This window comes from Madurella fahalii (assembly GCF_045866475.1).
Source record: "Madurella fahalii IFM 68171 DNA, scaffold_1, whole genome shotgun sequence".
NCBI classification, from domain to species: domain Eukaryota; kingdom Fungi; phylum Ascomycota; class Sordariomycetes; order Sordariales; genus Madurella; species Madurella fahalii.
Genome location: NW_027263971.1, coordinates 8,037,731 through 8,050,560, shown reverse-complemented (window position 1 = coordinate 8,050,560; position 12,830 = coordinate 8,037,731). Strand labels below are relative to the sequence as shown.

Sequence of the window (12,830 nt, the reverse complement as noted above, 5' to 3'; positions counted from 1 at the left end):
CGGGCACCAATCGGATAGTATATCAACGTTTGTTTGCTGCTCGCGCAGTCATTTTGTATAACGGCAGCTTGAGTCACGAGCTCACGCCAAAAAACCCTGCATTAGAGCTACTCTAGTCACCTCGACGACGTTCAGCCCGAAAACCTACCTCTTCCTGATCGTCCACCCTCTTGCTTGGAACCCCGCTAGTACGGCACTACCATGAACGACTGCTAGTATTGCGACCGGTGCGTTAATGACTGGGGATTGCTCCAACAATATACTCAGAGTAAGCACCCTAGTATAAGTGTACGCGATGCTAGCGACTCTTCCCCTCCAGGCACACCAAGCAGCAATATATCGCTGACTCCAACTCCCACCAGCTTTGCGAGAGGTCCCCCAACTAGCCTGATTTCGACTCCCAGTCTGAGCTAGACGACCACGCAGAGACAGTACACAATTGCTATACCGTTTACGATTGCTTCTTCGATAGCCCAAGTCAGCTCACTCAGCACGACGTAGACGAGCACAACCTGTGTAGGACCTGCCCAATATACTTTGATTCTCCCTTAAATCTAAAAAATGAACACTGTATAGTATCTCTGCCAGTGAGCCGTTCGAAGCCAGCGAAGTGACCGGCTCTGAGAGTATCTTCATTGTTTTGAACTACTTCTTGTCGTTGAAGATGGTCGTTGCGCATCCAGAGTCAAAGATGACCACATCTCTGATGGCCTGTCGAGATGGGCCTGACATTGCCTTAAGGGCCTGTTGGACTTCGACGCTTAAAACCGGCGTCGGGGGCCGCCGCGAAAATGCGGTTGAACTGGGATGTTGGTCATGGCGATGGCATTGTAGCCATCGTCGCTATCGTCGCCATCGTCGCCATCGTCGTCGTGGTTCGTGATGGACAAGGGGTTGGCGGGCTTCTTGCCCTTCTTCAAGATCGAGCGCAGGTCGTCGGTTATACTGGGGTGAGCAATGCCCGACTGCTGGTGGAGAGGAGCCGTGGTCGACTTCTTCGCCGCCTTCCTCGTGAGAGCTTCCTTCTTCTTTAGCCAGCTGTCAGGAGCTTTCTCAGGGTTACACCACCAGCAGATGTCCCTTCTGTGGTGGTAGCCGCAGTCACTGCAGTGAGAAGCGCCCCCCCATAATAGAGGTTTGTCGCAGACTTGGCAGTCCAGCTTCTCCTCATTGTTGACCTTGTTGTTGTTCTTCGAACTGCTGTTGGGAGTCTTCTGGTCGGTCTTGACGCTCGTCATCGCGAGTTGACTGTTTTCCGAGACGGCCACTTGCTGAAGTTCAGCCATCAAGCCGGCCCAAGTGAGTCCGTCGCTCTGGAGGGCTGTTGTCGAATGGTTGTACAGATCCAAGTACTCAGTGGCGATGCCATTGATCGCAAGTCACAAGTACGCCTTTTCTGGCATCTTGAAGTCGGAGGTATGGATATGCTGGCGCAGGAAGTTGATGCGAACTTGATACGACCCCATCCTGTCAAAGGATCCGCGGCGGATGGTAGCGAATTCCTGCAATAATTATCATGACGTCGCTGTCGCTAGCGCCTTTCTGGAAGTACTGAGACAGCATGTCAAATGTGGTCTTTGGGTTCATCTCGGCGCTTTGCCAGCCCAAGCCCTTCATAATGGTCCAGATATTCAAGTCTGGAACATGGAAGTTGGGCAGATACAGGAATTAATAGTTAGGTGAAGGGAGTGTGTGTTGATCTTGCCCCAGGGCCCAAAGAGCGACATCTGCCGTTTGATACTCAAACTCGCGGCGTCTTCTTCCCCACCCATATACCTTATCGTTTGCGGTCTGCTCTGTGATATCCCAAATCTCACATCACCCTAGCCTTCTCGACGTCCGCACTAGTGTGTCAGAGGACTATTGGCGAAACGAGGCGGAACCCCAGCCTAAGATTTGCGCTATCCGCTTTTCCCCGCTGAGAGTGAAGACCAAAAACAGGCGCCAAAATTGGCCTACACTGTCAGAATTCAGAAGGAAAAACTTGGGGCGTGGGAATAGAATATCCTTGGGAGCCATTTCTAGCGCTAGCCAAGCGCTAGGCTAGGAGTCAAAGCAACGTATAGCGATCCGGACTTCTCTGTCCATCGAGCAGCTATAGCTCGCTCAAGACTAACCCGACCAATCGAATTGGTTGAAGTATAAATCCAACGCAGCGATAGGACCCGCGCGCGGCAATTCGTCGCGCCCTATAATACAAGGACAGAAGGAGGAGCCAGATCAGTTCGCTCTACAGCTGCTAAACAGGCACTCCACTAAAGAAGGCAGACTAGCACCAGTCTATTTATTCCCTCTTACTATATTAGCGTACCTAGCTTGTCCTTTAGAATAAGAGCAGGCTCGCCGGTAGACAATAGGACAAGATGCTAGGACCAGCCTGTAGCTCCGTTTCGGGAATCACCATCTGCCCCTGGCCAAAAACAAATAAATCCCTGCATCTCCATTTTCCATTTCAATAAGTGGACAACGTAATATCATAATCTAGATTACGTGTCGGCAACCTTATGACATCGCGCCTCAACATCCTGGACGCTCTGTCAGCATGCGCTCCAGATCGCTTGCCGGCCGTTTCTCCAACCTGCGGCCCATCTCCGAGTTTCTCAACGTCAAGCGCGTGAACAGACCGGACAACTTCCCCCAGATGCAGTCGCGCGTCAACTACAACTTCGGCTACTTCTTGAGCAACTACGTCGTCGTCTTTACCATGCTCTGCATTTATGGCCTACTCACCAACTTCTGGCTACTCTTTGATATCATCTTTGTCGTCGTCGGCATGTACGTGATCGGCAAGCTCGGCAAGCTCGGCGGCCGCGACCCCGAGTTTGGTCAGCAGCGCTTCTCGACGGCGCAGCTGTACACGGGCTTGTAGGTCATCGCCATTCTGATCGCACTGATCTCGGACGCCTTTGGCACTATGATTTGGTTGATCGGCGCCAGTGGTGGTAGTCATCCTCGGCTACGCTGCTGCTCTAGACAAGCCAATCGACGAGACTCTTTCTGGGAAGGAGGGGAAGACCATCAACGCGCGAGAGGGAAGCTATGGAGTCTGTTGGAGAAAGGAGGCTCTCTGCCGAGGCAGAGTTGATCCAGTTCTAGATAAATTCTGAGGAATCGCTCCATTACTCCTTCGCATCTTCCGCTCACCAGGTCCTTAGCCGCCTCAACGTTTCCCGCTATACTCGACTGGTCTAGCGCAGACGCACTCCCTCTAACCCGAGTTGGAGCCGGCGGGATAGGTGGTTTGTATGTAGGAAGAGGAGATACCACCACCACAAAAGCAACGACAAGGGATAGCATAAAGACCATGGCGTAGAAGCGAGGTACACCAACGAAATCCAGTCGTATATAATCTGTTCCCATATCCAGAATATAAGTTACTGCGATAAGAGAAGACACGCTATGTGAACTTGGCTGGGGGGTTTGAGGATGTCGAGGTGAAGTTTAGGTCTACTACTACTGATCAGAAACTAGGACGCAAGACGCCTTGCACGTGGCTCATGGAGGGTAAGTCTCTCTAACCATCTAGTATGGATTGGACTAATGGTTATCTAGGTTCGGCGAAATAATCGCAAAGCTCGAAGAATGGACTTCTCAGATGGAAAATGTGTTTCAAGCACTCCCACTGCAGCAAACGCAGACTTTGCAGGCGCCCGACCCTGCATGGTTTGGCCAGGTTCACAGGCGACGAGAAGAACACCGCCAAACGAACGAGCCAGTTTCGAACCTGGCAAACCCGGGTCGTGGCCCGCTGGGTCGCGCGGCCCAGGGAATGGGAATTAACACTGACGGCAAGAAGACCTTATACGCTGCAGCACTCCTGGAAGGCACCGCCGCCGGTGGCGTGTTTGCCGGCATCGAGAGGGTTACATCGAACTCGACCGACTCAGCCACGTGGCCGTGGAAGACGGCTAACGAGTTCATGACGCATTTGGCACGCAAGTACGCTACACTTGACCTCGCCGCGGACGCCGAGAACAAGCTCCGCACGCTGGCGCAAAAGGACGACTTCGCAGCATTTACGGACTTTCTGACCGAGTTCACCAACCTGACCGACGTCTGCGACTGGGATGGCGCAGCCCACGTCCGGGGTTTCCGCGAGAAGCTATCGCGCAGGATGCGCGAGGCGCTTAACATGCAAGCCCAAAGATCCCGACGCGATGGACGTCGACACCATACGTGCCAACCTCACCAGGATCCCCGAGGAGGAGAAGCTCCGCCGTATGAATGACGGCCTGTGCTTTAACTGCGGCCAGGCGGGCCACCTCGCCCGGAAGTCCAGGAACCCTACCAACAAGGGCCAGCAGGGCAACCGCGGCGGCCGGGCCGGCCAGTACCGGCAGCGCGACGGCTACGGTGGCTATAGCGAGGGTTACTATGGCCAAGGCCAGGGCGGTCTGTGTAACTTCTCTGCCAACAACAGCTACCAGCAACATTGGCAGGCACAGGCCGCGCCCAGAGGCGGCAATTTCAACACCAACGCAGGTTACGGTAACCACGGCGCACCGGCCCGCCGTGGCGGTATGCGTGGGGTATGTGCTGCTAGTTTTAGCGTTCCGTAGCGCCATAATCGGACTCCTCTAACGCTCGTTCCCATGATTCCAATTTCGACTTGTGTGGAGAGTTTGTTGAATACTCGTAGCTGGCGAAGTTTCTGGATCCTTAGAGCGCTTAACTATCGTTGACGTGTGTTCCCCGCATTCTATCTGTGTAGTTCACATTTTGCAATCAAAGTCCTGTCGATCCTAGTGATGAGCGCGGAACCCGAATAGGTATTTTCAGGAGCTCGTTATACGATATCTTGGGAGAGAATGCAATTGGGAGCACGTACTACCGAAGTACTTGAGTGTTTGAAGCATTGGAAAAAGTCGGGGCTGATTGGACTGCCGAGGAGAATATCGATGTCAAATAAGCGAGATTAAATATTTTCAATATTTCGGATCAATAACGTCTGTGATAAGCGAGCCGTACAGATAAGCGAGCCGTACACTTTCTTGGTATAACGCACCCTTCCAACTTCTTTCACTAATCCTACTACTAATTCGCTATAGATTCGCTTGCAACCGAATCTCGAATAATTCTAGCTCTCGAAGCTTTAATAAAGGACGCAAACCTTAGTCTTCGATATGCAGCTGTAATCTATAATGTACTGCCAATTGTCAAAAGGATCAGGTGCCAAAGGATCAGGATCACAGGATCTAGTGCAGGAGCCAAACCCATGTACTCTATTGAGCTAAGGAAGACTGGCAGCTAACTGCGCCACTGTACGGACGTCATCTTGTACGCGTATCTCGTCTATAAAAGGAGCAAACTCTCCAGCAAAGATAGACGGTGAAGACAATCAAGACACACAAAATCCTCAACTGTCATTTCCCAAGATTCAGAGGTGCCTGTCGGAAACACGGCACCTCTGAATCTTGGGAAAATGACAGTTGAGAATTTTATGTATCTTGAGTTGATTGTGTTCATTGTGTTCGTGTCTTCCGCCCGTCTATCTATGCTGGAGAGTTTGCTCCTTTTATAGACGAGATACGCGTACAGGATGACGTCCGTACAGTGGCGCAGTTAGCTGCCAGTCTTCCTTAGCTCAATAGAGTACATGGGTTTAGCTCCTGCACTAGATCCTGTGATCCTGATCCTTTGGCACCCGATCCTTTTGACAGTGCCGTGTTTCCGACACCAATAACTCTCTCCTATCGATACGTTGGTTGGTTTGCGTGATATAATGCCCTAGCCATTCGTGTAAACTTATAGATTTAGAAGAGAAAACGATTATTTAATATATAATTGAGCTATATATATATGCATTCTATTCTCAGCTCTTATATATAGAAGATATAGCTAACTAATTGCTATGTGAATACGATACGCCTCTTATTAGCGTATGATAGACTTATAACTTTATTAACTGCTAACCAGAACTTCGAATGCGTTTTATATATCAATATAATTACTAGAGAGCTAAATACGAAGATCTAAAAGTTACTTGGAAGTAGTTTACACTTATATATAATATTAAGGTCAAATATAGTATTTTCGACAACAATTTATACAATTTCGATAAAACTAAGTTTATAATAGACATTATTATCGCCTCTATAGTAGTTACTACCTTAGATAGCTATAGTTAAGTTAAATAGATCTAGCCTAATAATCGAAAGTAGGCTATAGTTATCTAAGGAGTTAATACTTTAAGCTAGACTATCCTACTATTTATTATCTTAGCTAAGTAATATTACCTTGCTAATTAATCTTAAGAGTATAACTGTAAAGGGGTTATTCTGGGAACATGTTGAGAGAGATGGACCACAATATCTCAATACTAAAAAAACCTTGGCTAATGGCCGATATCGTGGTAAACAGCCTCCTATTGTCATTGACTATATAGAGATTGATCTTTACGGATCAGAAGTCCCTTGTATAGGAGGGTTTTCTACCAGAGCTTTATCTACCTTAGTACTGTAACATCATCTACCGTCATTTAGCTAATTCTCCTAGTCTGGCCCAGAGGCTCTCGTTACAATTTATCCTCCTCTTTATAGAACCTGTCCTCAGGTTCACATTATCTGAAATCGGGAAAGGCGGAGGTTGGTGTTGGAAATGAGGACTGTGGTCGTAAATGAACAACTCACTTTATACAGTGTAAAAGGGTTGTTCTAGGAACACGTTGAGGGAGATGGACTATGATATCTCAGTACCGAAAAGACTTTAGCTAGTGGGCGATTGTGAGGATCAAGGATCCAAGGGTAGTAAGACCAGAGTGACTGGGTACGAGCAGTGCACACACAACGCAGGAGCAGAGTACTCGTTAGGGGTGGGATGGTGGTCTCATTGAACTCTGCCTCCTTCTAAGCTTTGTCTCTCACCCTCCTTCTTATGCCCGTAGTAGTATCGCTAGGGCTTACTTCCCCGCTCTGCTGCTTTGTCGTCTTCCTTGTTAGTGCGCTCCTTCGACGTTCATCTGACACGTTATTTATGCTATTCCAGCTTAGTACCGTTGTTGCTTCCGAGGCTCGCTTACGCTGCAGCTCCGAGGCTTCCGGACCGCGCCTCATACCGGCCCCGCTCAGCTGGTCTTTACAGTGATATTGTAGTAAACAACCTCCTATTGCTATTGACTATATAGAGACTGATTCTTGTAGATCAGAAGTCTTTTACGTGCGAGGGTTTCTTATAGAGACTTTATCTATCTTTAGTACTATGATATCATCTACTGTTATTCGGCCAGTTCTCCCAGTCTGGCTTAGAGAGCTCTTATTATAATCACCTATATCGAACTATATAGATTAGTAATTACTATCAAAAAATATAGCTTAGTTAGGGTATTAGTATAGTTAATTAATTCCGTAGCTTTATTCTACTACTATTAGTATAAGATATTAAATAGTTCATTATTCTTACTAATTAAACTAGTCTCTTTAAGAATATCGAGTATAGAGCGTAGCTTGAAACTTAATACTATCTAGTTTAGAGATCCATTAATCGGGGCCTGTTACTAAGTTATTTAGATTATATTATAAGGCTGGTAGTAGTAATAGTTATAGTAGATCCAGTTTATCAGTTATACTTATCTAGATCACAATTTCGACCATTTAATTTATTCTTTCTAACTATCTATTAGTCTATAAGTAATATATAGTCGAGAACAACAAATAGGTCCTAAGTAGTTAGAACAGCTCCTTTAACAGTATAGCAGTGAACTTAGGGTCTTTATTGCTAATAATAGCAACTGGAATATCTTAGTCAACGAAAGTCCAGACCTAGAATAGTATAATAGCGTACTCCTTTACTTAATACTTCTTACTTCCTACTAACAGTAGCTTTTTCTTACTAAATTTATAGGTGGTAATATAAAGAATATTGAATAAAGGGAATTCCTTGATATATTAGATGATATCCTCTATAGGAACTAGTAGGAGATCTATTATAAAGTCTATTATAATTGTGTAATATAACTGTAACTAAATAGGTTATAATTCACCCAGTAGCAGTTGATTATCTTTCTAGTTCTCTTGGTAAATAGTGTAGTACATGACAAACTTCTTAATATTCTACCACTTCTGATGGAAGTATACGTTATTAAGATCGACTATTATCTTTGTCCAGAGGTAAAGATCTCCTTTTTGCCTAGCATAGAGCAAGGTGAGAAGCAGAAGATTAAGATGGAACTACTTAACCTATGAGAGTAGGAGACTTTTGCAATAGAGAATACGGTCAGCCAGTATAGTGGTAAGTAGGTTGATTGATAGAGTAGAGGTTCAGAGTTAAAATCTCAAGTGCAAAACGTATTTTTAAAGTAAGTGCAATTGATCGTATATTTTAATTGTTTGTATATATGTACCTACGTCACTAACTTCTTCACTATCCAGAATTTAAAGATGAGAGCGAATCTCCCTCTTATTCTTATTTCCTTGCATTGAACTACTGGGATCTAGATATACGGATATGGGTCTGAGCATATAGATCTCAATAATCTGGGCTCTCGGATCACACTTGATCATATCAGATCACAGTGTTCTAGATCTATAGTTTCAGACCTAGGTTTCAGGTACAGAGATACAAACTGTCTCACAAGCATAGATACTAATTACTGTGATTCGTAACTTCGGATCACAATAATCCGGATTAATGTCTGAGCTAGTGTGATATAAGTACCTTAGATCCGATTCTATAAAGCTAGGTTTTAACATCTTAATCCTGTTTAAGACTAATTAAATCAATTGCAATATATATAGAGCCACTTATATAGCTAAGAGGATATTAGCTTAGGGTTAGAGTTATAGCTTAGAGTTATATATATTGCTCTTTTTTATTTTCTAAGCTTATATATCAATACAAAGATCTTTACTAAGAGTCATCTCGACCTTATACCTATTATAGACTTTATAGTTACAATAGTCAATAAAGTTCTCTACTTTCTACTTGTAGCTTTGATCCAATATATCTTTAATAATTTTAGATATGATCTCGATATTGATATCAATCTCCTCTTCCTTCTCTCCTTCCTTTATATTCTCTTTAATGTAATAGAAAATATCTTCTAGGTGCTTTAGTAGTAGTTTATAGTAATTTCCTCGCTCGTCTAACTAGCAGTAGAGTCTTCGCTTGTACTATTTATCTCTATAACGATGATGCTTATAGACTTAGATCCAAAGATCAATGTCAGTAGCTCTCTAAAGCTTTTAAGTGTTAGTAGTACTTTATTTCTTTTTCTTATCCTTTACTATAGAGTTACTTATAACTTCCTTATAAATAAACTTTATACTAAGTATTATCTTTTTTCTCTTACTAAACAAAGTACTAAAGCTCTCTATATAGCTGTCCACCATCTCCTAATCAATCTCTAGAGCTTTAAACCGTTTCTTTGGACCATACTAATAGCTTCTCTCGATAGATATATCGATAATCATTTCTTCGTACGTATATACATCTCCTAGAAACTATCCTAGTCTTTTAGAAGAGCTCTAAGTTGAGCTTGGATGTTGATCTTCTAGAAATCGTTTGGAGCTAGGACAAGATCGGGATTTGTATCTAAATAAACATACCTAGCTCTGATATTCTCACGTTGGGAGACCTTCTACCGAAAGTCGTAGTAGATATATTCAGGGTTAGTCTTATCATACTATTTATTTCTAACCCACCCACTTAGTCGGAGAAGTAGTAATGTACGCTCACTACTTTGGCTGATCGGCCTGTTCGGTGACTGGGCTGGCTCGTTCGTCGGCGGCTAGGAGGATTCTGGGGATGTAGGAAGTCCGAAGTTCGGGGGTTCCGTAATTTAGAGCATAATCGCTATCGAGCCAGTCATCGAGGTTTTCCATGATGCTATGCCTTTCCGAGTTGTCGAGCCGCGGGACCGATGGATCCGAGGCGGCTTCAATGTGTGCGTAGGCCAGGGAAAAACCTGTGGGTACCCGAATGGGTTAAACCCGTTGAACCGTGGGTAGGCCGGGTAGGTACTCAAATGTATGTAGGTACGTATAGGTTTTACCTATAACCCATGGGTCAAAAATATTTCGGGTGGGTATTACCCACCATAATTTAAGTGATTGGATATAACTATATCAATTAATGTAATCACCCTTATAACTATTATCTGCAATAAAATTCAACTATATTGACTCCCATATATTCCTATAATCCGTTTGCAAGCCTATAGTAATCCCTTCTTTTTGTCGCCCTCCCCCTCTGTATACTATAAAGGGTAATATCATAGTCACTCTCCTCAGTAGCATCTTGCCTCTGATGCTTCCTTTTCCTTACCCCTTGCCTTTCCACCTACTCTGTTTCACGACCAAGCTCCTTATTACTACTATCTAGATTCAGCTGACCTATTCTTAAACTACCTCTACTTAAAGTGCCAACTCCCCTTCTTGCCTGCTCCTGCAATCCCTGAGTAGGAATTGTCGTCTGTTCCAACTCCTAGGACTAAGAACTGTCTGAATATAGAGTAGTGTCGCGGATATAGCGAATAAAACTCGCTATATAACTCCTATCCCTAGCAACTTCAATTCCCTCTATATCTTCCAACTCCTCTTCACTGATATACCGAATATCAAGAGCTTTACGGATAGTATTTAGCCGAGCCTAGTGTATTTCAAGGGAATTATCCTCCTCAGACTCCGGTATCTCTATTACCTAGTTGTAGTATATCAAGAGGTTCGTACTAATCAGGTCGTCCTACTGACCAAACTAGCTTTTTTCTGTAAGCCCGGATGCCTGACTCTAGATCCGCTCGATATCGGTAGACATTAGCCGAATACTCAGGAAATCCCTTACTAGTTGAAAGAGAACTTGATAGCGATAGCTATATTTACACCACTAAGTAAAAACATCCTCTCCTGGTTAAGTAGCTATAATCATCTTAGTAACTACCTATCAAATTTAGTATACTAAATAGACTTACTCTCTTATATAAAGTTATTAATCTCCTCTTCAATCTTACTCTCAATCGGATCCTAACTCCTATTTCTCTATAGAGTTCTCTTCTAGGGACTCAAGTCTATAAGAATCTCGGTCAAATTATAGGAGTTAGTTACTACCCTTTATACCCTATTAGAGAGCAGCTAGCGTAGTCGGTATTATTTATAAGCCTCGATTAGTACTTGCTTTACCCTCTCCTTAAACTCCCTCTCTAACCCCTAGATCCCAATCTCAATCCAGTTCCTAAACCAACGATCCTCGCTACTAGAGGGGGTTAATAAGGCTAAAAGGATATATACTAGGAACATACTTTCGTATTTAATCTTATTAGTATAATCCATTAACTTGTCTTAGGCCTTCTCGATTGTAGTAGTGAATTCGTTGGCCTATAATATCCCCCCTAGCTGTTCCTTTATTCTCAATATACTAAAGACCTTCTTAAAATACCTTATATACTATACTAGACCTAGGATCATATAACCGAGTAAGTAGACTCTGTAAACACCGTACTAGGAAGTGAGATAGGTAATAGTCCTCGTACAATCGACTATATATCAGACCTTTCACTAGCCCTCTTTACTAATTATAAGCCGACTGAAATATAGGTACTTCCTCTTCTCGATATCAGTAAACTCAGTAATAAAGAGGTCGAGAGACCAGCAGAGTTTTAGCGCCCGTATTAGTATCGATATCGTAGAACTCTACCGGGTTGATATATCCTGGATAATATTCAGAAGACCTCGATTAGCCTCTTTGTCCTTAGAGAGCTTTTAGTATCTTTTAAAGAATTCTTTTCGTTTAGTATTAATACTGATTAGGATAGAGAGGATTCGGATCTATAAATTATTAATAATATTCTTAGGTTAGTAATTATAAAGGTAATTATACTTACTTTAAATAGGACTATTTTAACTGAGTCCTCCTCTACTGCAGTCCCAGAAGGTCTATTAAGTTCCTCTAGAGCTCTAGCAGTAAGTTCCCCTTTCCCTATAGCGATACTAATATCGAAGAACCGGAAGAATATACCCTCTACTAATTGAAGGATATAGGCTAGGCATCTGACCTAATATATATTAGGTATAATACTACGAGTAACCCCTAACTATTCTACTAGATACTATATTATAAGGTCCGTATCGAAGGTCGATACGTTGTTACAGGTATAACTAAGGACGCTAGTACCTAGGTTATTCGCCTTAAGGATCTCCGCTGTTAACCGACAAATTCAGGTCTTCTTACTACTGTTATTATAGGCACGACAGTCAATAAGGACCCGTTGCACTCGTTAGTCCCTATCGATAAAAATAATATAAATACCCTATATCGTATAACAGACGAAGATAGAGCTCTATCTATCGCAGACTACTGCAACCTTGGTATCCGGAGGGATTACAGCTAATCCTTTTTTTACTGATATACATACTATCTCTTTTACCTTCTTTCGGAGTATCTAAAGATACGGAAGTTGCTTTATCAGGGGATTCAGTATACTTAGAAACTCCTTGAATATACTATTAGTAATAATATTTATATCTCGACGAATTGCGATAATAAATTCAATAAGCCGGGTCTAATACTCATCTTCTTTCTAGAGCTAGCCGGATTTCTAATTAAGCTATAAGTAGATAATGGTAATTACAAAGGTAATTACACTTACAAATGTTCTATTATTAGCTAGGCCGTCTCTATCGCATAATATATTACCTGCAAATAAAGAGTCTGTCCACTAGTATTTCTTTGACCCGAGATATTTCGATATCGATAAGGTCCCTTAGGATATAAAGCCTAGATAGGCGAGGAGAGCAAGGCATCTCTTATATCGGACTAGGGGTATTCTATTATCTATATCTACTCTTTATTCGAATTCCTCCTAGACTAATAACCGTATCTTAAGATTGAATGCCTTTCTA

The 12,830-nt window shown here is 43.4% G+C and overlaps 3 protein-coding genes across 3 annotated transcripts; 2 read left to right on the top strand and 1 right to left on the bottom strand.

Moving 5' to 3' along the window:
* Positions 1-761: 761 nt before the first annotated feature.
* Positions 762-1,238, bottom strand: MFIFM68171_02250 (uncharacterized protein; the record flags this gene model as incomplete). The annotated part of the gene is made up of 1 exon (XM_071057672.1): positions 762-1,238. The coding sequence occupies one exon, from the start codon at positions 1,236-1,238 to the stop codon at positions 762-764; it is 477 nt and encodes a 158-aa protein (XP_070913773.1).
* Positions 1,239-2,542: 1,304 nt separating this feature from the next.
* On the top strand, positions 2,543-2,869 carry MFIFM68171_02249 (uncharacterized protein; the record flags this gene model as incomplete). The annotated part of the gene is made up of 1 exon (XM_071057671.1): positions 2,543-2,869. One exon carries the CDS (start codon positions 2,543-2,545, stop codon positions 2,867-2,869), a length of 327 nt encoding a protein of 108 aa, XP_070913772.1.
* A 900-nt stretch (positions 2,870-3,769) lies between these two features.
* MFIFM68171_02248 (uncharacterized protein) lies at positions 3,770-4,559 on the top strand (the record flags this gene model as incomplete). The annotated part of the gene is made up of 2 exons (XM_071057670.1): positions 3,770-4,054; positions 4,140-4,559. The coding sequence occupies 2 exons, from the start codon at positions 3,770-3,772 to the stop codon at positions 4,557-4,559; spliced, it is 705 nt and encodes a 234-aa protein (XP_070913771.1).
* Positions 4,560-12,830: the final 8,271 nt, after the last annotated feature.